General features: G+C 48.4%; 1 protein-coding gene and 1 long non-coding RNA gene across 7 annotated transcripts in view; one reads left to right on the forward strand and one right to left on the reverse strand.

Annotated features, from left to right (window-relative positions):
* Nucleotides 1-23,373, forward strand: part of ATXN7L1 (ataxin 7 like 1) — a 246,326-nt gene that overhangs the window by 74,396 nt on the left and 148,557 nt on the right. For 5 of the 6 annotated variants that reach the window (XM_019451201.2, XM_019451202.2, XM_019451204.2 and 2 more), the window contains exon 3: nt 11,315-11,419. The exons of the other annotated variant lie outside the window; for it this stretch is intronic. In XM_019451201.2, coding sequence (XP_019306746.1) covers nt 11,315-11,419 — 105 coding nt within the window. The remainder of the gene's footprint in view (nt 1-11,314; nt 11,420-23,373) is intronic. 6 annotated transcript variants of the gene reach the window in all.
* Nucleotides 12,113-12,944, reverse strand: LOC109268096 (uncharacterized). Its single transcript, XR_002080466.2, has 2 exons — nt 12,669-12,944; nt 12,113-12,299 (listed from the first exon to the last, which is right to left on the reverse strand). It is a non-coding gene; the product is annotated as an uncharacterized LOC109268096 (long non-coding RNA).

The raw sequence follows: 23,373 nt of genomic DNA on the forward strand, positions 1-23,373 counted from the left end.
ATGTTTAAATGACACAGGTGGGAGCACCTGAGAGGGAAGGGAGGCTGGTGACAATTTTCAGCCATATTCCACAGCATTCATAGGCCCCTCTACTCACCTAAAGCCAGAGGAAGGGACTAGAATTTCCCCCAATAGGTTGATGCTTCTCTCTCTAGTTGAGTCATAGTGAACTATACAATTTTTACATAATAGGCCTTTGGTTGAACATGCTACACCCACCCTTGTCCTCTCCACAGAACTTTTCTCTCCCTGGGCCCAGGGCACTTAGGCTGACGTGGTGAGGGGGGTTGGAGGCTGTCCTGTCCATGTAGCTGATCCCTGAACCCAAGCTTGCTGTAAGCGAAGCTTTAGCTAGGACCCTTATCAGGACTCCACAACCAGCCAAAGTGGGGTTATATGTTCTTCACCTGTCCAGAGGGGCCAGAAGCCACCGGCTGACCTGGATGGAATGGTGGACAAGGCTGTGTGTGACTGGATGGGAAGGAGCCCGGGTGTCCCTGCAGCTGCTGGAAAGGGAGTCAGGACTGGGTTTATATCCCTGGGAACATTTTTAGGGGCGTATTGTTGGCATCGCAGCTTAAGCCACACATAAGCAAAGGGGAACCCTTTGCAAAATGCTTTTCTTAGCTACCAGGGTCACTGCTGACTGGTAGATCCTCTGCCTGGTTGGGCTCAGGTTGCTCAGTGTGCCCTGGGCTGAGCCTGGCTGCTGTGTTGGTCCAGCATCAGACAGGACAGAGCTGACGCCAGAAGGACTGAGGGAAGTCTTGATCTTCTGGGCCCTGGATCACTGTCTTGATGTACAAGACACCTGACTGCCCCAGCATGAGGAAATGGAAAATGAGACCAGGGGGAGCATCCAGAAAACACCCCTAAGTGCACCCCAAATACTGGTTCTGAGGGGGCCATCACTGGGAGTGGGATGGGGAATAGCCATGTTTGCCAGATGAGGAAGGGCCCAGCCTTCCTGAGTCGGGCACAGGGGTTGGGGGTGGAGGGGGGAGGGGACAGGAAGTAACCACTTCTTCACTACGATGGCCCAATGGCCCGTGTGGGCTTTGCCTCCTCCCTAAAGTCAGACAGCCCGCACTTATCTCCCAAGGAGCTCTAAGAACAAATAAATAGACATAGTTATTGACCTCATAATTGTAGATAGCAGCATGGGTATTGGGGCAGTTTGTTACCATGTACAACTTCCCCCTTTGAGGGAAGAGAAAATTAAGGAGCACAAAAAGTAAATCAACTTCTTGGAACCTTCAGCCTCATTAACTAATTGACATTTATTAGGCAGCTACCTAATGTGCCAGACTGATAGGCTGTGGGCATATAAAGGGCACTGAGTCACAAGTCCTGTCTTCAAGGAGATCCCAGTCTGGAGAGAGAGGTGTAAACCAAGTGCCCTGGTACAGCCTGGGAGCTGTGGTCACATCGTGGAGGGCACACACCAGGAGGGAGGTTGGTGGACTCTGCCTTGCCTCTGGGTGAGGCAGAGAAGGCTTCCCGGAGGACGGGACTGGGGAAGTGGAGAGACAGGAAGAAGGCCATAGATAATAATATTGTTTCTTTTATATCCTTACGGTGTGCCCTTCACAAATGAGTCCTTTAGCTCCAGATGGGGAAACAGTTTAGAGGGGGTTGTATGCCAAATGGCAGAGTCAGGATTTGAACTTGAGGCCGCCTGACTCTGGGGCCCAGCTCTGGAGCGACGCGTTTTACCAGGCCCACGTCTCACAGGTTTTGTTCTAAACCCTAGAGTACAATCACCTCCTGGGTCCAGCTGCCATCCCATCACCCTTCCTTCCTTGTGCTGCAGGACGGGAGTTCTGGGTCTGAGGACAAGCCATAGGAGAGTCTGCCCAGGGAGCAACCCCCCCACCCCCCGCCCCGGCCTCCACACAGCGTGAATGCTTGTGTGTAAAGGCCCTTCTGAGGAGGCAGGGATTAGACCGTCTCATGTGGCTGTGGCCGTGGCTGTGTTGGTTGGCTGGGCTTGTGGGTTGGTTGGGGTGGGGTCGGTTCATGCAGCCTAACACGGGAGCATCCTCCTGCTACCAGGCCTGGCTCCCGGCTGCAGCCTTGCAGGGGGGCTCCTTCTGGCCCAGCTGCAGCAAGAAGAGGCCGGGGGCCCCCTTAGTCCCGGTCTGTCCGAGAAGAAAGGCTCTGTGCCTGCCGCCCGCACACGCTCGCCCGCCTGCCCTCATTGACGCCTCGGAGCTCACCACTGCTGCTTGCTTTCTGGTCCTCCTGTTAACATTGCCATTTCCAGATTTCATTGTTTTTGAAGCCCTCACATTCAGGCCCTGGGTTTGCAGAGATCTGAAAGATGGAGAGTGACCGCTTTTTTTTTTTTTTTTTTTTTTTTTTGCATTTTCCTAGAGGGGAATTCAACAACATTCTGCCCGGGAAAGTGGGAGGTATTGGGTCTGAGGTCATTGCTTTGAAGACCCCACGCTGTTTTGATCTCTGAATTTAAGGAGATTTTGGAGTTGGGGAACAAATAGAATCATGCTGTTAGAGCAAAGGAGAAACGTTTTTTATATCCCCTCAAGCTTTCCATTTGACACGAGTGATTAAAATGCAGCTCAAAACTCCACCGGCAGAGAGAAAAGACGAATTAATAAAAACTGTGTAATGAGCATATTAAGATTAATGGGGGAGAGGAAAGCTCTCAGGACCAGCCTCTCCCGGTGTGAGAAGTGCCCCTCCCAAAGTGGCACGCGTCGTTCTTGTAGGTGCCTTTCTGTGTCCTGATCTGAATCTGCTTGGAGGCAGTCATGTGTGTCTTTGAACCACAGTGACTGTTCTCCCCCGTCATTTCCCCAGTTTGAGTTTATGTAAGTGGAAACCCACAGATCACAGCCACCGCCAGCCGCCTGCTCATCTTTTTGACAGTTTTCCAAGGAAGTCCAGTGGCACCTGGCTCTCCAGCCATCGCCCGTCACAGGCTTGTCACACCATCAGCTCCTACCAAGGTCTATGTGTCCTGTTATCTCCCACAGGCAGAGGCTCCCCTTTCAGGCAGGGCTCACGTTCACCTTCCTGGAAAGGGCTTGGTGTTTTACATAAATACAATCTCAGTGTTTTTCACTACCAGTCGTTTTTTGGAGTGAGTTAAAAGGGAAGCATAATTTTTAAATTATATGAAACTGTTGTTATACTAAGAGTATCATAGGGATTGCTCCCTTGACATTTTTGTAATTCCGATAGACAGTGGGGTGATTTCCCAACACTGGACAAGACTTCTGGGGAAACTGAAGGACATTTTCTGGGGCTTTTTTTTTTTTTTTCAGGAAACTGAAATTCAAAGTTGTCTGTTTTGCTGTCTTCCCATTCCCCTGCTGTGGGATTTTCTATCGACAGCATAGGTATCACGGATTGCTGATAAGCTGTTCCCCTGCCTTCAAAGCCAGCCTCATTCTTGCAGCTTCCCTGTTCAGCCTGCGCTCCGCTCCGCTCTACATCCCACTTGCAGAGGGAAGGCATCAGCCCTTACTCACGCCTTCTTAACTTTTTCATCTTCTGAGCTCTCACCAGTTGTTGCTTCATAATGTCAGAGTTTCAGGCTCTGGAAGGTGTCCAGGGGCAAATTCAAAGGCTCACAGCCTCTAGTTTGATCCAAATCTACCAAACCAGCCGTCTTCCCATCTTAGAAACATATCCCGTACAAACAGGGGATTGGAGATGTCACCCTGCCTTTTCCTTAACTGCAGCCATTTTCCGAATGCGAAGACCGGATGCAGCAAAAGTTCATATAGACACATGGCTTTGCGTGTCAAAACTGTTCCCCTCAAAAAGCTGTGTGTCTTGATGAGGCGCCTGCGTGGCTCAGTCATTTGAGCGTCTGACTTTGACTTTGGCTCAGGTCATGACCTCACAGTTTGGGAGTTTGAACCCCGTGTCGGGCTCTCCGCTGTCAGCTCATAGCCCGCTTCGGATCCTCTGTCCCGTCTCTCCCTGCCCCTCCCCCACTTTCACTTTCTTGCTCTCAAAAATAAATTAAAAAAAAAAGTTTTTTGAAAAAAACTGTATGTCTTGAATAAAATGCTACTCCCATCCGGCCAATTTCATTTCAGTATTGACTTAAGAGACAGTTAACCAGCCACACCAGGACATCGGAGTTACGGTTTCACTTTCATAGAAACCTTCTGCTGTCCTGAACTTTGTCTCTCCTTCCATCACAGCTGAGCTCTGTCCCCTTCCTCCCTCCTCCGCTGTCTGGGGGTGGGGTGCATTTAGGGAAGGTGAGGCTGTGGGAACCTCGGGGACTGTCCAAAAGCATGCTGAGTATGCCAGCCTCCGTTGATAAGATGAATGCAATTGACAGTCGACTCTGCCACAAATGAGAATTTTAGCAGAGGTAAGACAAGAAGTGCCTGCTTTCAAATAGGGGCACCGAGACTAGCCTGTGTGTGATAAATTTATAAACAGCATAAGGTTAATACCATGAGCCTGATCTGTGAGTAACCTCTGTGAACAACCTTTAATAAGTTGACAGACATTGGGAAGAACTCCAGGAACTTAATTCTCTACTCCCCGATACCCCCACACCACCAACCCCCACCCCCTTCTCTGCACCAGACCGTGGGCAAGTTCTAGCTCGATGTGCTGATGTGATGATACAGAAAGCAATCAACACGTTTACCTGGCTCTGTTGTGCATAAGTTCTTGGGTTAATAATCGGTACCCCAACTGTAATTTTATATTAATATGATGCTTTCCTCCCAAGTTGACAAAAGACTTTCTGTATCCCACTGTGGTAGATGATGAATATCATTTTCTCCATTTTTGTAATTAGGGAAATTGATGCAGGGAAGGATGATGCCCCAATGGGTGCAGGTCAGTGGTATGCTGGCAGATGTTCAAACAACAGTCCTCCGAGAGGTTATAGTGGACACTGACTCACACGGTGTGAATATTCCCACCGTGGTGATTTAACCTACCAATATGCCTCACTGAGTGCTGAACTAGGAGGATGCAGTCAACTCCTGTGAGCTGTTCGGGGGGCTCCGGCATCAAACTGGCGCTAATGATTCAGTTCAGGCTTCAGATTCCCAGGTGACCACCGAGAACCGGCTCAGACCCTGACTCACTGGACTGCCTTGAGAAATGTTTTTCAGACTTTGAGTTGTGACCTATGAAAGAGTCCTGAAATTTTGAAAACTCAGTGAACATTTTCTAAATGAACTAGAATATGGGGCACCTGGGTGGCTCTGTCGGTTAAGTGTCCGACTTTGACTCAGGTCATGATGTCACAGTTTGTGAGTTTGAGCCTCCACATCCTCAGAGCCTAGAGCCTGTTTTGGATTCTGTCTCCCTCCCTCTCTCTGCTCCTCCCCCGCTCGCACTCTCTTTCAAAAAAAAATTTTTTTTTAATTTTTAAATGAACTAGAATAGAGTAAAACCAAAAGAAATGAGAACAGAACATATCAGAGTATAATGTACATGTCCCAATGAGAGAAGATGGATGGATAGATAGATGGTTGGTTATATGGATAGATGGATGGATGGTTCGATGGATGGATGGATGGATGGATGGATGGATAGGTAGGTAAGTGGATGGATAGACAGATGATAGACGATAGATAGATAGATAGACAGATAGATAGATAGATAGATAAGGTATATAGTGGGCTGAGGTCAAAAACCAAAAAAATACCTAGAAGTAAGTGTACCTCTGTTTCTCCCATCTGCAAAATGGAGTTAATGAAGCGTGCTCCCTCCTCACATGTTTTCAGTCCAGGAGTATGACTTAAGGTCATCTCTGTGAGTGTCGTGGTGGTGGTAGCTCCCTATCTGACCTACAGTTGGTCTATTTGCTGGAGCAAAATGGGGGGAAATGGAGAAGTTTGCCTTTCTGTGTTTGTGAGATGGTTGAACTGTTTTTGAAACTGGACAAAGTCTCATCATTCCATGTTTTCCTGGAATCCAGCCACAGCCAGAGAGAGAGCCTTCCCGAAAGCTTCCAGCCTTCCTCGGTCCACACACACATTCAAGTTCTGCGGATCAGAGGGACCTCCAGGCTCCCCAGGAGGTCTGCTGTGAGTGGCCATGAGGGAGAGGCAAAAGATGTGTTGCCTGGAGCAAAGACTGTCCCACTGGAGAGAGAGCTAGTTAGTTCTGAAAGATGGGAGAGATGACCTTGGTTCTCCACACTCTCTCCCGAATCCCTGGTGGAAGAAAACACAGGCTTTTACGAGCCATCACAGCAACCCCATGAACTGTAAGCCTCATTTTATGGATGAGGAAACTGTCACTGAGAAAGGTTGGGCACCTTCCCGGAGGTTGCCCAGCAAGGAGCACTGTACTCTAATCCCTCCTTCTGAGCCCAGGCCTGCACTCATGCCAGTGACCTCCTCCAAGCCTTGGGACAGCCTATTAGTCATCCAGGCAACCCTTCCAAACTGGTTTCTGCATCTGTGAAATGGGACTTTGCTCTATTAATGAAAAAAGCAGCCTTTTGCTGAGGAGGGAGCCTTGCCCTTTAGAGTCAGAGTCCCAGCATCTCATCTGCACTTACAAATCACGCCCTGGGATCTCAACCAAATTATCTTTGTTTCCTTGCCTGGAAAATGGAGATGATGGCAACTTTCTAGATTAATTATGAGGATTAACTAAGATAACGTTACCACATCAGAAGGTCTAGAAGGACCCATATTAACACATCAACAGTGGTGGGTGGTCTTGTTGCAGGTGGTTTCACTTTTCCCTCTTTTCTCATCTTTATTCTGGTGCTTCTCTCCAGAAGAGAAGTCCAGACCCGATTTGTAGTCTTTGCCCCTTTCCAGGGTGTAAATACTCCCACGATGGCTGATTTCAAGCTACCTCCCTGACACCACGTAACGAGTTCGGGAGAAACATGCTGTAAGCCCACCTCAGCACACACTGCCGTTATTTTAAACTGCGCACAGAATGTGTTCTTTGGGCAGTAAATTGAGAGAGATGGGGATTGATGAATAGAATACCTAACATGTGCCAGGCATGAGAGTTTTCAGTTCCGCCTGTCCTTCCTCCTCCATCTCCAAGCAAACAGCGCATGGCCCACCATCACCTGGCCACGTGAGGGGATGGTCTTCCGAGAGGCCGAGTGCCCTTATCTTGCTCCCCACCCGCCAGGCTCTCAGAACCTGGGCCTGTAGAGGAGATTCTAAGGTCAGCCGACTGAGGAATAATCAGGCAGCCTAGCAGGGGAGACACCCTCACTTTCCACAGGAGACACGCTCTCAGCAGACACGTGCAAGGTTGAAACCGCCCTAGAGGAAACCAAGAAGGGTCTCAGTGGAGCGGAGGGTCTGGAGGGGAGTGCGTGCATGCACACACACACACACACACACACACGGCCAGCCAGTCTCTGGCTAGCCTAACTTGTGACCTGAGAGGGACCTGGGTGGGGCAGGGAGGTGGGAGTTCTGCAGATCTCTGAAGGATTACGGAAGAAGTAGGAGTCCTGACAGGCCTCGGCCAGATCAGCAGGTGCAGAGGCACAACTCCCCACGCCTGCGATCTGGGCCTGCCGGACTCAGTATAGCTTCCCGCACAGAGTAGGCACTCAAGAAATTTTTGTTAATCATTGTTTTTTTTTTTAAAGAATGAATTTTTTTTCTTTTTTTTTTTTTAGTTTACTTACTTATTTTGAGAGAAAGAGCATGATCGGGGGAGGAGCAGAGAGAGGGGTGAAGAGAGAGAATCCCAAGCAGGCTCTGAGCTGTCAGGGCAGAGTCTGATGGAGGGCTCAAATTCATGAACCCTGAGATCATGACCTGAGCAGAAATCAAGAGTTGGATGCTTAACTGACTGAGCTACCCAGGCGCCCCTGGTTTATTTAATTAGTAAGTTTCTGCTGCTCCTTTATAGCCTGATCTCTTGCACACAGGATATAAGGCACCTCGGTAAATGCTTGTTGAATAAATAAGTAAGTCTCAGCCCTCTCCAGCTCCTGGTTTCACGTGTACCTGGACATAAAATGTAACTAAATCTAAATGAGATGCACAGTGTTTATAAAAGTTGCTAGTGATTTTTTCAATGTCTTCTAGTTTTTTTGCATTTTTCAAATGTATCTTCAAAGACATAGATTGATGGATCACTTCTGTTATTTTTTTTAAAAAAAGGACCTATATTATAAAAATAAATAACCTATACTAGAGAGTGGTATCAACAGTGAAAGACCAACAGCTGTCCTCTCCACCCTGTGGTGCCTGAACCAGGGGCCCTGGACACATTGGGCGGGCCCAGCACGGGCCTCCTCACACTTCGGGTCTCCTGTCACAGCTGGGTTCTCTCTCTGCGTCTCTTTCCACAGGCCTCCCGCCCACCAGGCACTGACTAATAACGTTCCCCTCTGGTAACAAGTCTTAGTCAGAAGTGGAAACAGAGGCAAGTTCTGGAGAGAGGAAATAGCGGGCCGCACCCAGGGCCACCGACAAGTGAGAAGTTCAGAGGCCTGCATCCCCAGCCCCACCCTGTCCCTGCGGTGGAGGCAAGTGGGCCCTCGGGCACCTGCGGCAAGAGCCGGTGTCCCCCTTGCAGCCACACGCCTCCTCCAAGGCAGTGCGGGACTCCGCTCCTTGCTGAGTGACAAATGTGTGGATTCCACTGCTCTCTGAGCTGCAGGGCTGTTCTAAGAACACAGAGCTGAGGGTGCCTCTGTGGAGGCATTTGCTGGGTTATAAATGAGCCGTCCCCACATCAGGAGGAACCCGACTCTTCCCAGTGACCCAGCTCTGCAGCTGGGGGCACCATTGTGCTTTTGCCCATTCTGTGTTAAAGACCTAGGTGGAATCTAGAAAATGAGGGGTTTTGGGTATGTGGGGAGAGGAAGTTCAGGAGGTTTGTGACAGAAAGCATACTCGTGTGTACACAGTCTCTTCATTCCTCCATCAACCGTGTCAGTGGTTCTGAGCCTCCTGCTCTGTGATTCTAGAACTATTCTAGATCTGGTGGGCTAAGAAGAGGCAAGCCCAGGTGCCCCCAGGGTTCTCTTTGCACCCTGTGGTACACGAGGAGATGTGACCATGTTTCCGCAGAACCTAACTAACTTTCTTTCATTTTTTTCTTTTTGGACTTTTATTCACATACTGCACAATTTACCCATTTAAAGTCTACAAGGCAGTGCTTTGTAGTGCATTCACAAGATTATACAACCATCACCACTGTCAATCTTAGAACATTTTTGTCACCCCGAAAGGAAGCCCTGCACCCCTTAGCAGCACCCCCCAGCCTCCTCCAGGCACCCCAGCCCAAGGCAGGCACAAATCTAATTGTTGTCTCCGATAAATTTCCCTGATCTGGACAAATGGAACCATACAATATGTGGCCATTTGTGTCTGGCTTCTTTCACTCAATATAACGTCTTCAGGGTTCATCTATGTTGTACAGGTGTCAGTATTCTGTTCCTTTTCGTGGCTGAATAGTATTCCATTACCTGGTTATAATAAATTTTGTTTATTCACCAGTTGATGGATATCTGGGTCATTTCCACTTTGGGGCTGTTAATGAATAATGCTACTACGAACATATGTGTACAAGTTTTTGTGTGGTCATACACGTTCATGTCTCTTAGGCCACATAACTGATTTTTTAACACTGAATAGCAGATCGTGTCACTTTTTTGCTTAAAAAAACCTTCAGTGGCTGGGGCACTTGGGTGGCTCAATTCAGTTAAGCATCCAGCTCTTGATTTCAGGTCACAACTCAGGTCATGATCCCAGGGTTGTGGGATCGAGCCCCATGTCAGGCTTCATGCTGAGCATGAAGCCTGAAGCCTGCTTGGGAGTCTCTGTCTCTCTCTTTGCCCATTCCCTGCTCGAGCTTTTTCTCCCTCTCTCTCTCTCTCTCTGGGAAAGAAAGAAAGAAAGAAAGAAAGAAAGAAAGAAAGAAAGAAAGAAAGAAAGAAAGAAAGAAAGAAGGTAGGTGCCTGGGTGGCTCAGTTAAGCATCTGACTTCAGCTCAGGTCATGATCTCATGGTCCATGAGTTCAAGCCCCACATTGGGCTCTGTGCTGACAGCTTGGAGCCTGGTACCTGCTTTGGATTCTGTGTGTGTTTCTCTCTGTCTGCCCCTCCCCACTCACACTCTGTCTCTCTCTCTCTCTCTCTCTCTCTCAAAAATAAATAAACATTAAAAAACATAATTAAAAAAACCTTCAGTAGCTTCCCTCATTTGTTTGGGTTTTTTTTTAATGTTTATTTTTTGAGAGAGAGAGAAACAGGATGAGCAGGGGAGGGGCAGAGAGAGAGAGACACACACAGACTCTGAAGGAGGCTCCAGGCTCTGAACTGTCAGCACAGAGACTGATGTGGGGCTCAAACCCACCAACCATGAGATTATGACCTGAGCTGAAGTCTGACACTTAACTGACTGAGCCAGTCAGGCGCCTCAGCTTCCCTTGTTTTTAAAATCAGGTTCAAAACCCTTATTCGGTCCATAAGGCTTACAGCTTCTGGGCTCTCCCCCTTGTCCTCCTGTTCAGCTGAGAGGCTCCTTAGACACACAGAACTTCCTGCCTTGACTGACTGGGACTTTACCCCCCCCCCCCTCCTCTGGCCCTTTGTTTACCCCCAACCTGAGCTCTCAGCCAAAATACCCCCCCCACCACCACCACCTCCTCAGGGAAGCCTCTGCAATGCCTCTGACCAGGTTGGGCCCCCATGCTCTCATGGGACTCCTCCCTACATCTTAGTCCCTCAGTTATAACCAAATGATGGCTCGTGTGATTATCTGCTTTACATTTCTCTCTTCTGCCACATAAGCTCCGGGAGAGCAGGGCTCATTGGTGTTCATCAACTACCCACGCCCGTGGCACAGTGCCTGGCACACGTAGGCCTTTGGTAGATATCGGTCGGATGAGTAACAGATAATGATGGCCCTTGTTTTCAGGCTTCCTTTTGCCTTGGGGTCAAAGGTGATGGGAAAACAGGCACCTCACCCAAGTGACCTCTGCTTCGGCAGGAATGGATCTGGGGGAGCCCCCCATCCTAAAATAACTAGCGCCCCATCGGGGGCCGGCTAACACTTGGCCCCTTCGTCAGGACAAGGTAACCCCCCGCAGATGGGACTCGCAGCCTCGCAGCACCTCTAACATGCGGGGTTATCGCGGTCCGACCCCCGGGCTACGATGAGCAGAGAGTCCGCGAGGCGGCAGCTCCTGCGGGCGCCGGGAGCTGCGTCAGGACTAACCCCGTTCCCTTCCGTAAAGATCATCGCCTTGCTGCGCGTCTCCTTTGAAAAGCTGCCCCGGAGGAAATTGCAAGAGGAAACTGTGCACCCTCTGAGACTTAATTGCTTTTTCAAAAAAACCCTGTTTTCATTTCCCCCACAGATATGCACTTATTTGGCCATTATCCAGCACATGACGACTTCTATCTCGTAGTGTGCGGCGCCTGCAATCAGGCCGTCAAGCCGCAGGTTTTCCAGGCGCACTGCGGTAAGTGGACCCCCGCGCCCCGCGACGCGTTCGCGGCCGCGCCCCTGCGGCTCCCACGCGGGGTTGGCCCCGTGTCTGCTTTAGGCCGCGGCGCCGGGTAAGCTCTTCCTGCGGCCCTGCCTCTGCTCACAGGGGAGCTGTCTTAGGAGCCGCCGTCCTTCTTCGGAAACGCTCAGGCCTGTCAGACCAAGTGAGAGAAACCCTGCAACCCGTTTAGGGAAATGGAAGCCCGCGGGAGCCATCCGCCCAGCCTTTCGGTGGCCTCCGAAGGTGACCAAAGGAAGGGAGGAGCGGGGCCTTGAGGAATTGCTCCTGCAGCCTGACACCGTGTCCCACTGGCAGAGAGGGCCAGACCGGGTCTCCCGGGGTTCACGCAAGGAGGGGCTGGAGCCAAGGGCAGCCCAGTGTGGGGCTGTCGGGGCCCTGCCCCAGGGAAATAAACGCCTGGTACTTAAAGCCTCAGGTTTAGTTTCTCTTTCTCCAAGAATGCTCTCTGTTTGTGTGTGGGAACCTGCTTTCCCCTCTGTATCATTACATCCTTGGTCTCACAAATTCCCTTCAGTATGTCAGCAGCAAACCCTAGACCCCCTTCCGTGCGGGTGCCTACAGCAGAGAAAAGTCTGCCTGCCCACCCCCTCAGGAACGCACAAGCAGCTGCTGACCTTAGGCAGGCAGTTACTTAACCTCTCTGGATGGAAGTTTCCTTATCTTTAATTTACATGGGATGTTGGACCAGATGATTTCCAAAGCTGTGATATGCTGTGAATTCCAGAACGGTTATTTCCCAATCTTTTTATTTAAGCCAGACTCCCTTTTGATGAACGTAATGTCTCAGTGCCCTCTTTTACTGTTACATCTCAAAGCACGTTACATGTTGTGCCTTAAAAAAAAAAAAAAAATCAAAGCAGTAATACTATTGAGCATGCTTTTGTAAATGAGACGTCTCCCCCTTTCTCACACTCAGAATTTCTGACTTTCCCCCACCCCTTCAGTTATCACTATTCTGTAATAAATAGGTTTAAAATAAAGGGAGTTGCTTGTCTGAGCTCTTCAGTATATGTATTTGGGCCTTTAGAATAGCTTTTATGTATTCCAATATCATCTATGAATATGTATACATGTATATGATATATACATGTCTAAATACATATACTCTATCAGTGTGTGTGTATATATAGTGGCCATATTTTCTGTTGTTAATACACAAAGAGAATCCAGGATTTAGGGGCCCTCTGCAAGACTTTCTTACCTACACAAGGCAGAGAGAGTCCCCTACTTAAAGTGCCATACAGAGAGCTCTGTTTTCAGAGGCCAAGTCTCCTGACGTGCCTGCAGCCAGCTCTGTGAGCTTGAGCTACTTGCTGAAGGTCTTGGGGCTTGGATTTCCTCTTCTCTTCCATGAGGAGTGATTTCCACTGGTGCTTCTAACTCTAACATTTTCATTTCTGGCTGAGTGAGCATGAAAGGAGCAAGTTGTGTGCTCGGCATGAGCTGACCTTCTTGCTCAGTGCTCTGTAGCAAATGACCCTCCCTTCCTCCAAGAAGAGAGAGAAAAGGTCAAACCTTTCCGACAGGAAACTGTCAGAGACCGAGAGGTGGTGCCACCAGCTAAGGTGACAGGTGGGGGAATCGAAAGCAGAGCAGCGGCAGGAAGATCCCACACAGCTAGTGGCTCAGTGAATCACCATGGAATCTGTGTGGCCGATTGCTTCTGTTGGTCTCATGACGGATGATGCAGAGGCTAGATCACCCCGAATGTGATGGGCATTCCTTCATTCACAGGGATGTGCTGCTGTTCTGGGCACTGGGATATGCCTGCGAACAAGACAGACAAAAATCCCATAAGCCATCAAAACCTTCCCTGGGAACTTAATCCACTGGCAGAGTCTTTGATGGAAGGAACCAGAAAGGGACCCCAGACCCCACTATGCCCTGCAGAATTCTGCCCAAGGCAAGGAAGGCCTCAACTAGCCAGTGAAGGCAGCCTCTAGGGCTTGGCTCTGCTCACCCACGTGCCTCCCTCTGTGCTAGGCCTTTGGGTTAAGGAGCCAAGTCGAGCTTAGGGGGATGGCCAACGGTTTCGTGGCTATTTCCTCTGAGCAGTGACAATAAATTAGTCTGGGGGTTTGGGGTGACTGACCCCATCACTCGAAGCCCAGACTCCATTGGGCTTCTTGCTGAACCAGCTGACAAGCAGTGATGGGAACACAACCACAACTCAGCAGATGGAGGCCTCAAAACCTCCCTTGTCTTTCAGGTGTGTGTCCTGTTGATTCACAGCCCATATTTATCACGACCAAGAGAATGCAAGGCAGAGCTCAGAACCACAGCAATTCTTTGGGGGCAGTGAGGATTTCTTAGTTTCCCTGAGAATTCTTTCTGTGCTTTAATGATATTTCTTTTCGTGCTGTTTTATCTCCTATGGACTAGCCTTGCTCTCTTCAACAAGTTAATAAGAATGACACTGTGCTAAATGCCAGGTACTGTGCTGTGCACTTTCCCTATCTTTGAGTATGTAATCCTCTCAACGGCCCTACGAAGAGGTACCAGTATGATCCCTGTTTCGAACGTGAGGATGCCAAGGCTCAGGAGCACCCTGCCTGAGGTCTCAGAGCTAGGCAGGTGTAGAGCCTGATTAGGAATGCAGGCAGCATCACTCCAGAGGGAGAGAGGTACATAGTCTGCTGGCTTAGCCATCGTCCCTCACTGCCTGTCTGCATGCCCTCCCTGCCCTTCCCCCTCCAAGACCCACCCCATTCAATCACCACGTGGCGCATGAGAGTACGGGTCTTCAAACTCTATTTTATTAGCAGCAGAGTTTTTTTTTTTTTTCCAAAAGGAATCTCATGAAGAACCCCTGATCTATAAATATATATGCAAAGCAGACCACTGGGGTTGAACTTTGTATAGGGGCTCTAACCCCACCTACCCGGCCTCTCCTGACTCCCAACCTGCCAGGGCTTCCATAGAACAGCCTTTGCAGTTTGTTGTGATGGAGAGGACGTGGGGTGGGAGGCAGACAAAGCAATTCATGTTAACTGTGTGACCTTGGGCAGGTTGCCTCTGTCTTTCCACCTTGTCTGCCTCACCGGAGTCACTGGTGCAGAATAACTGGTTTGCAAATACACCTAGAGCCCGGGTTCATTTCCTCCCTCTTCCTGCATGGCCTCGTTCCCCATTGCCCCCAGTTGGACGTGATTCATCCCTCTTAGTATCCATAGACTTCTGTTGCCCTGTGCCACGTCTCACCTTCTGCCGCGCACTTCAGTTATCTGTGGACTGTGTCAGCACATCTGCTGGCTTCTCGGATCCTTCCAGGACCAGGGACGTGCATTTTTAGCCCTGTGTTCCCAGCCAGCCCCCAGAAATGAGTTCATCATCACCGGCCTGACCCCAGGAAGCAGAGCTATGGTGCAGGGAGAGACATAACCCTGGGGCCAGTATGCCCGGGAACAAAGCCCAGTTCAGCCCTGCCTGGCCCTGAGACCCTGGACTTGTCACGTTTTAAATGACACAGGACTGGACGATATGTTCTCTTAGAAACTTACTCATTCTCAGTACGTGTGATTCAGCTCCTGGGTTTTATGGATCCTGGCATATACAGGGAGATGGGTGAATGGCAATATGCAAGGTCTCAGTGCCCTGGGTATTTTAAGTGAAATTGAAAAAATACACACGTGTATTTAGGCATTTGGCTCTGAGGGACTTTGAAGGTTGATGGTAATGTGAAACATTGAAAGCCATAGTGGAAAAATCATGAATTTTGTAGTCAAACAGACCCGGGTTAGAATCTTGACTAACATTTACTCTCTGTGTAACCTTGGGCTAATTGCATGACCTTTCTGAGCATCATTTTCCTCTAAAATGAAGGTGACAGTTCCTGCCTCGCAGATTTACCATGAGGAACAGAGATATAGTAGAGTTTTCTGGCACATGGGAAGGAAACAAAGAAAGGGGAGCTATTATCGTCAATAAAGTATGGCTATTTCTTATTAAGTTGAATGTTTCTTATGAAAAATGGGAAAACCGATTCGGTCAGATGCGTCCTGTCTTCATGTCTTGCCCCGTCTCTGGGGGCGTGCACGCTGAGGTCAGCCTACAGTTGCTGGCCTGTGATTCATCTTCAGCTTCACATACTCTTGAAGACAAGAATTGTCAGCCTGAAGATGATTACATTGCCAGGAGTCCCAAGGGTCTGGCTTTATAGATATGGTTTACATGCACATGAGGCCCCAGTGTCAGCTCCTTTGGAAATGCCGCGAAGCTCCCAGTACCTCTCTGGGGCCCCTGCCAGAGTCCATCCTGCTCTGGTCACGTGGCTGTACAGAATCCCCACTGCCAGGACTCTCTGCATTCCCGTCGCTCCTCACTTTGGGCCCCACGCTGATGTCCCAGGTATAAAAGGACCTGTGCTTGGCCTGGAGGCGGAGGCTCTTTGGGGGCCACCTTCTGAGCCACCCCACCTGTGTGGCCCCCTGAGGTCTACTTCCTGAGTCCATGCAAGTGTCCTTTAGATGCTTTTTAACCCCCTGCTCAGAAGATCTAGGATGTTGAGGGATAGCTTTGTTTCTGAAGCCCCTTAGGTGAGTTGATGAGGTTATTTAGGGATAGTCACAGAAAGGGGGAAATGGAAACAAAAAGCCTCACCTTGGGAGCCCTGATCCCACTCAGCAGGCATCCCTATCCTCACAGCTGTCCAGCCCAAGGTGTAGCTTAATATGCTGCCATGATATGACTGCCTCATGGTTGGGAATAGCCTCTCTGGAATAAGTCTGCTTGGAATCAAGTTCCAGCACAACCGTTTATTAACTGTGTGACCTGGGCAGGTTACTTTGCCCTTCCCAAACTGTGCTTCAGTTTCCTTATTCTTAAAATGGGTAGAGTGGTTTACCTCACAAGGTTGTTGTAATGATGAAAAGAATTTGCATTTGGAAAATACTTAGTACAATTGTGAAACAAAGTTTGGTTACAAAGAGAAAAGTTGGGGGGCACCTGAGTGGCTCAGGGAGTTATGCGTCTGACCACGGCTCAGGTCCTGATCTCGCCGTTCTTGAATTTGAGCCTCATGTTGGGCTCTCTGCTGTCAGCACAGAGCCCACTTCAGATCTTCTGTCTCCCTCTTTCTCTGCCCCTCCCCCACTTGTACTCTCTCAAAAATAAATGAACATTTAAAAAATAATAAGAAAAAGAGAAAAAGAAAAAAGCTGGGACACCTGGGTGGCTCAGATGGTTAAGCATCTAACTCTTGATTTCAACTCAGGTCATGATCTTATGGTCCGTGGGATCAAGCCCAGTGCAGAGCCTTCTTGGGATTCTCTGTCTCTGTCTCTGTCTCTCTCTCTCTGTCTCTGTGCCCCTCCCCTGCTCGAACATGCGCACATGCTGTGTCTCTCTCTCTCTCAAAATAAATAAGCATTTTTTTAAAAAAGAAAAAAGAAAAAAGTTATGCTGTCATTAACCAAATGATGAGCTGCAGAGCTTTGTAATGAAATCTTGTCCCAAGGGTCCTCACTTGTGATGAAAGCAAAGTGGGAAGGTGATGCGTGTGACTCTTCCTCTTATGTCAGTGCTGCTGTGGGTCCCACCCTCATCCCAGAGAGAGCACTGCTGCCATTTTTCCAGAAAGACCATTCTGTGTGTGTGGTATATGCGTGCAGGTGTGCGTGTGTGTGTAGGGGTCTCATCAGTGTGCACAGGCCTGTATATAAGCTCAAAACGAGGTACAAGGTGCCTCCCATGGAAAAAATATTTTTATCACATTTAGTAGTTGCACACCCCTAACAATTAGGAATATTGCAATCAAAGAGAAGAATAATAGGTTTAAGTTGTAGTTTTGCAATTGGGTTGAACATTTAGGAAGTTGTAGGATTTGTCCAAATGAAAGGAGGATGATTTATTTTCTCTCCTTATGTCCTAATATGGTTGCATAATGTCCTACTGTCCAGCAACACTGTTCCCGTCGGGGCCTGGATAATGCTCTGTGCTGTGCTGTGCAGGGTGCTGAACCGTTCTCCTGGCCTCGATCTTCCTAGATGCCAGTAGCTGCCCCTGCCCTCGGTCATGACAACCAAAACTGTCTCCAACCATTGCCGGTGTCCCCTGAGGGGCAAAATTGCCCCCAGTCGAAAACTACTGCCATAAAAGATAACACCTCCATGTGTCATAGCGTATTCTGTGCTTTTCTATATTTAAATTCTTCTCCACATTAAAATGAGTGTGTGCGCACACACACATGAAGCCCAGAAATAACTACTGTGAAAGCACACACACGGCAGCATGTAGAAAGTTTACTATTTCAGCTTCCACGGAGCTGGTCACCAGGATAATTTCCCATCACGTTCATATGCAAAGCATAAAACAAGCTATCTTATAGACCCATAAGCTGCAGTTTTTCCCACCTCAAAATCAGAAAAGAGAAAAAAGGCAAAAGAAATAGCATGTTCGTGATACACACAGATCCTTCAAATTCTCTTGGCCACATTTGGTGCTTGTTCTCCAAGCAGAGAGCCATGCAGCCCCACACTCCATTCATCAGACAGAGATAATCCCTGGATGTCGCCGCCACTTTAAAAAAAAGTGTATTAGAACCAAAGAACCTAGATGTCATTCAATAGAAGAGGATTAATTTTTCCCCTCTTTCTCAGAGAGGGCTTTTTATTCCCTTTCCTGATTATATTTTTGAATGCCCTTCAAGTCGCTGTTTTGCATGTTGATGGTGATGCAGTAGAATTTAATGAACTGTGAGCCAAAGCAGAGAGGCTGAGCAGGAAAATGAATGAGTGACAGCGACTCACCTCCATTCCTTCCACACGCATCCAGATGCCAGTGTCAGTTGGGTACCGAGAGCAGCACAGCCCGGCAGCACGACACGTGGGAGCCTCATTAATGAGGTTCCAGGGTTTCCTGCAATCGTTTTTATTTTGTCTATCTCCAGGTGACCCCTAGTTGAGGAGGAAACAAACCATTTGTGCTTCTGAGCCATAGAGAAGGCCAGTCCCTCTGAGTGTCAGTGCCCCCTGGGCTCCTGGGGGATCATCTCCAGCTAATTATCCTGCAGGACTTCCTTTCTGAAGGTGTCAATTGCCCCTACACAGCTGTTTGGGTTTCGGTGTCAATTCACTCGGATTTGTTTGTGGAGATTAAATTTCCGTTTGTTATTATTGTTCGTTGCCTTTTATGAGAGTGGATTATTTACACCAGAGAAGTATGAAATAATTAAAGGAAATGGTTGTCGTCGAACATCTTCTTTGCCGAGTCTGACAGCACTAATCAATAAGGTTTGGCTAGAGCATGTGAATCTGTGCAAACTTTGTTAGTAGGATCCTTTTTTAACTTTAATTTGATGACTGTACCCCTGATCCAGAATTAACTCCTAGACTGATACGTCTTTTGGGCTCCTTATGATCAGAAACAGTATCTGTCATTGTTTCTTCTTATTTCATCTTTCCGTCATCCCTGGTAAAGTGTGGATCGTGCAACAGGTCCTGAGGAAATCCCTATAATAGATCCTACAGAGATCCCCATGGAAAGAATGACAGACGGACTGATTAACAAATGGGTTATACCTTAAGCATTACATCTGAGAGAATCTACAACAAATTAGGACTACGTTTTGCACCACTTCAGATGTTTATATTTTCCACTTGCAACTGCTCAAGTTACAGTTAATGCCAGGTCTGGAACAGAGCAGATTGACCTGGTCCCAAACCCCGACTTTTCTTGGTCCTTTGCCAGTGGAAAACAACAGTACCAGTAACAACAATGATAACAGAGCTAATACACATAGTAAACACTTATTATGAGCTAGCCTTATTATCGTGCTGAGCCTTATTATGTGTTAGTTAATCCTCCCACCACCCTAAGGTCCGTGGTCATATTATCCCCATCATACACCAAAGGAAAGGGAAATTCAGAGGATTTGAGACATTTGCCTAAGATCAGCCTGATGTAAGTGGCAGAACCAGGGTTCCAACCTCTGTCTGACTCAAGTCACTTTAACCACTGTAGGGATTGAATGTTTTGGGTCTCGAACTCCCCGCAACCCTGTAACTAGACCGGGATACAGAAAGGTCGTTGTTGTCCCCTGTGGGACACTGCACACAAAATGGCAGGTGCTCTCGGGCAGCTGAGCCCCATCTTTCTCACGTACGCTGCTGACCTTGTCTGCTTACAGGCATAGGTGAAGAACTTGGGCACAGTATTGAGGGACCAAAGAAGGGAGAAATAAATCAGCTATGGTGAGTGTGTTTAGAGCCTCAGCTGCAACATTTGAATAGACCTTTACATATCAACAAGTGAAAAGGAGGGAGCTTGTGGAAGAGGTGGAGAGGGTATCCCCATCAGTTCTGCCTGCTAGGTTCTCCTTTATCTCCAACACGTGAGCAGATCCACAAGATGCACCAACAGGTGATTTCATCTAAATCCACTGAAATTCCCTTTTTGCATGTTTCTGTGAATTAAGTAGAAATGTGAATAAATAAACAGCAGATGTGGGGCACCTGGGTGGCTCAGTCGGTTAAGCGTCCAACTTCAGCTCAGGTCATGATCTCATGGCTCATGAGTTAAAGCCCTGTGTCAGGCTCTGTGCTGACAGCTCAGAGCCTGGAGCCTGCTTCAGATTCTGTGTCTCCCTCTCTGTCTGCCCCTCCCCTGCTCATACTCTGTCTCTCCCTCTCAAAAATAAATGATAAACATTAAAAAAAAATTTTTTTTAGAACAGCAGATGTAATGGTTCAGCTCAAATTTCAAGCTAAATCAATAGGATCTTCATAACCTTGGGATTATTGAATTCATCTTTAATTGAAAAAAAAAAAAAAAAAAGCCCTTCTACTTGCAATCTCATCGAAGCCTGTTTCTTGAAGGCTGAGTTTTATGGATTCCCTTCTTCAGAGCCCCGTGGCTTTGACTCATTCATTTATTTGGAAGCACCTACAACATGGCAGGCATTGTTCTGGTGCTGCAGGTGCAGTGGTGGCCAGCACAAACGAGGGCATGGCTTTCCAGAAGCTTACGTTCTGCTAGGTTAAATGACATAAACAACAATGCAATCAAGTCATATGAAGCATGTCCCAGCAGAGAGCACAGCAGGAGAGGTGAGTGGGGACAGAACGATGGGGCCTTGGAAGCCAGAGTGCAGAGTGCGGGTTTTATTTTGGGTTCTGTGAGAAGACACTGAGGGCACTGAGTGAGCGAAAGACATAATCTGGTTGGTATTTTTAGAAGATCACTTTGGCTGCTTGGAGCCTGGGAAACCTCCTAGGGACAAATGCAGAGCTGTGCAGATAGACAGAAAAGGATAAACTTGAGGTCCGTTCTGGAAATGGAGCTAACAGAGTTTGATGATGGGCTGAATTAGAAAAGAGAGAGGTCAACATTTAGGATTAGTTAGCAGGGGATTTGGCCAGTGATCTGGCCAGAAAAGCAGCAGAGGATGACGACATGGAAGTCAAGACAAGAAAGCGTTTCGTAGCGTTTCTTTCAAATGCCAAGAGGTTGAGTGAGCGGAGAAAAGAGAAGCAGCTGCTAGATTTGCCATCATAGGCTGTTAGTGACCTTGACAATAGCCATCTTAGTTATGTCTTGAGATTTTTTTCCAAGTGCAGGTGACTTCGTTTTTACATCACTGATAGACCTCTTTTTAGGCTGACGGTGCCCTAAGTGTTTCATCTACACTTGTGCTGAGCTCAGCTGCCTCCCACCCAAAACGTCAGCTGGTCCCTCTGTCCCCGGCAGCCCTGCGTTCTGTGGGACTGATCACTGTGCATCAGGGTCACCTGCGAACACTAGATGTCGAGTCTTCTGCATCCCTGAGTCCCAGCACAGAGCACATTTCCTGACTTGCTACACAGTCAGGTAGAAGGAAGGAGTGCACCCTCCACTTCACCAATATTAGCATACGTGATGGCTGCTACAAATGCTTGTTGACTTGTCTGTCCCATTTCTCTCTCTCTCTCTCTTACATACATACACACACACACACACACACCCCAGACTAGAGGTAGTTTCAAGAAGCCAGGAACCCTATTGTCACGCTCACATCTCTGTGTTAATAATGAGCGCTGAATATACAGTTGGTGCTCAATGTACTTTTTTTTAATGTTTATTTTTGAGAGAGACAGAGCGTGAGCAGGGCAGGGACAGAGAGAGAGGGGGAGACAGAGAATCTGAAGCAGGCTCCAGGTTCCGAGCTGTCAACACAGAGCCTGATGAGGGGCTCGAACCCATGAACCGCAAGGCCATGACCTGAGCCAAAGTGAGGCACTTGACCGACTGAGCCACCTACACGCCCCTCAGTATACCTCTTAAAAAATGACTCTTGTGAGAAAGGAGGGAGGAAGCAAACAATGAAGGAAAATTGGCTTGCTGTTTGTGAAGAAGCCAAATCCCACCTGTAAACGAGTATATTCATGTAGCAGATTCCACTCCTTGAAAGAGAAAGACTGTCTCTGTTCAGATACAGTTGGAGAGGCTGCAACGGGGGAAACGACCTTCCTCGTTGAGCGCTTGGGAGGCTGCCGCTTTGATCCCTGACCACAGCTGATTTCTGGAGGGCTGTCCCTGTAACGTGACCCCCGGCTTCTGACTCATCACTGGCTACACCATTCCATTCCTGAGAGCTGTATCAACCGAGGAAAATTAGGGGAACAGTCATCGCTTTATTTAAATCCAAGGAAAGAATGTTGCCAGCAGTGATTCAAAAGGTCGCTTTGCAATTCTCCCCGTCCTGAGCCATGAGGAGAGCAGGATTTCCCAAGCAGCATTTCCTCCCCGGAGCAGAGAACCAGTACTCCGAGCGCTAGAGTTTGGGGTGACCGCGTATGCACGGGCAGCACGGCGCCCAGATCCCCTCCGGAAGTTCACAGCAGCTGTTAGCGGATTAATGTGCTCTGAGGTCTTGGAGTAAAAACCAGAAGCATCTCTTTCATTGTGGAGTCTCATCACTCTTAATTTATCAGAAGTCAGCCACAGGCACTGGGTAGTAATCATCATCATCATGCACTTTTGTTTCAAAAAATGTGGCCCTAGACACAATTCCACTTCATCCCGAGCTGGAGCAGAGAAACCTGGAGGAAAAACTGGCCACAGAGAGAGAGTCCACTCCCCGCCCCCCTACACACACACACACACACACACACACACACACACAGCCATGTGCACTGTACTTTATGAACAGAAGGGCATTCAAGGGTGTGGTGATTATACATAATTTTCATCTCACACCCTGGTGCTGGGGCCCAGCTCCTGTCTAAGCTGGACCCCTGCTGAACAGTTGTCCTTTCAGAAGGGCCTCCTCTCTCAAGGAGTTGATTCTCCTTAGTGTTTTGCTGGGGTCACTGAGAGTCAGTTACCTCCCAGAGCATCCCATACGAGGAGCCCATGTATAGGTTCACCTCAGGGACTTTAAAGAAGGTTCCAAACTCTATTGCTTTTCTTAAAATGTTTATTTATTTATTTAAACATTGATTTACTTATTTTAACGCTTATTTATTTTTGAGAGACAGAGCGTGAGCAGAGGAGGGGCAGAGAGAGAAAGAGACACAGAATCCGAAGCAGGCGCCAGGCTCTGAGATGTCAGCACAGGGCCCAACACGGGGCTTGAACTCACGGACCATGACATCATGACCTGAGCCAAAGTCTGATGCTTAACTGACTGAGCCACCCAGGCGCCCCCAGCCCTATTGCTTCTAAAATCAAAGTGGTTCTCCCCATCGTGTGCACATTTACTACGGCAGATTTCTTCTCCCCTCCTCTGGAAAAAAAGTGCTGTTAAACTGATTTGACTTCTTAACAATTAACGGTGTCCTGGAACAGAGGAACTGCTGCAGCGGATGGTTTGTGTCGGACTTTCCCCGTGCTCTTGCACAGAGCCGGGCTGTTTGGAAAAGTATGCCAGTTAGGCAGTGCAGGAGCCGCGTGGGAAATAAATGGGTCTGGGGGAGCATGTAGACTGGGGG

Source organism: Panthera pardus, unplaced genomic scaffold, assembly GCF_024362965.1.
Source record: "Panthera pardus isolate Hobbes unplaced genomic scaffold, ASM2436296v1 HiC_scaffold_8, whole genome shotgun sequence".
Classification (NCBI taxonomy): domain Eukaryota; kingdom Metazoa; phylum Chordata; class Mammalia; order Carnivora; family Felidae; genus Panthera; species Panthera pardus.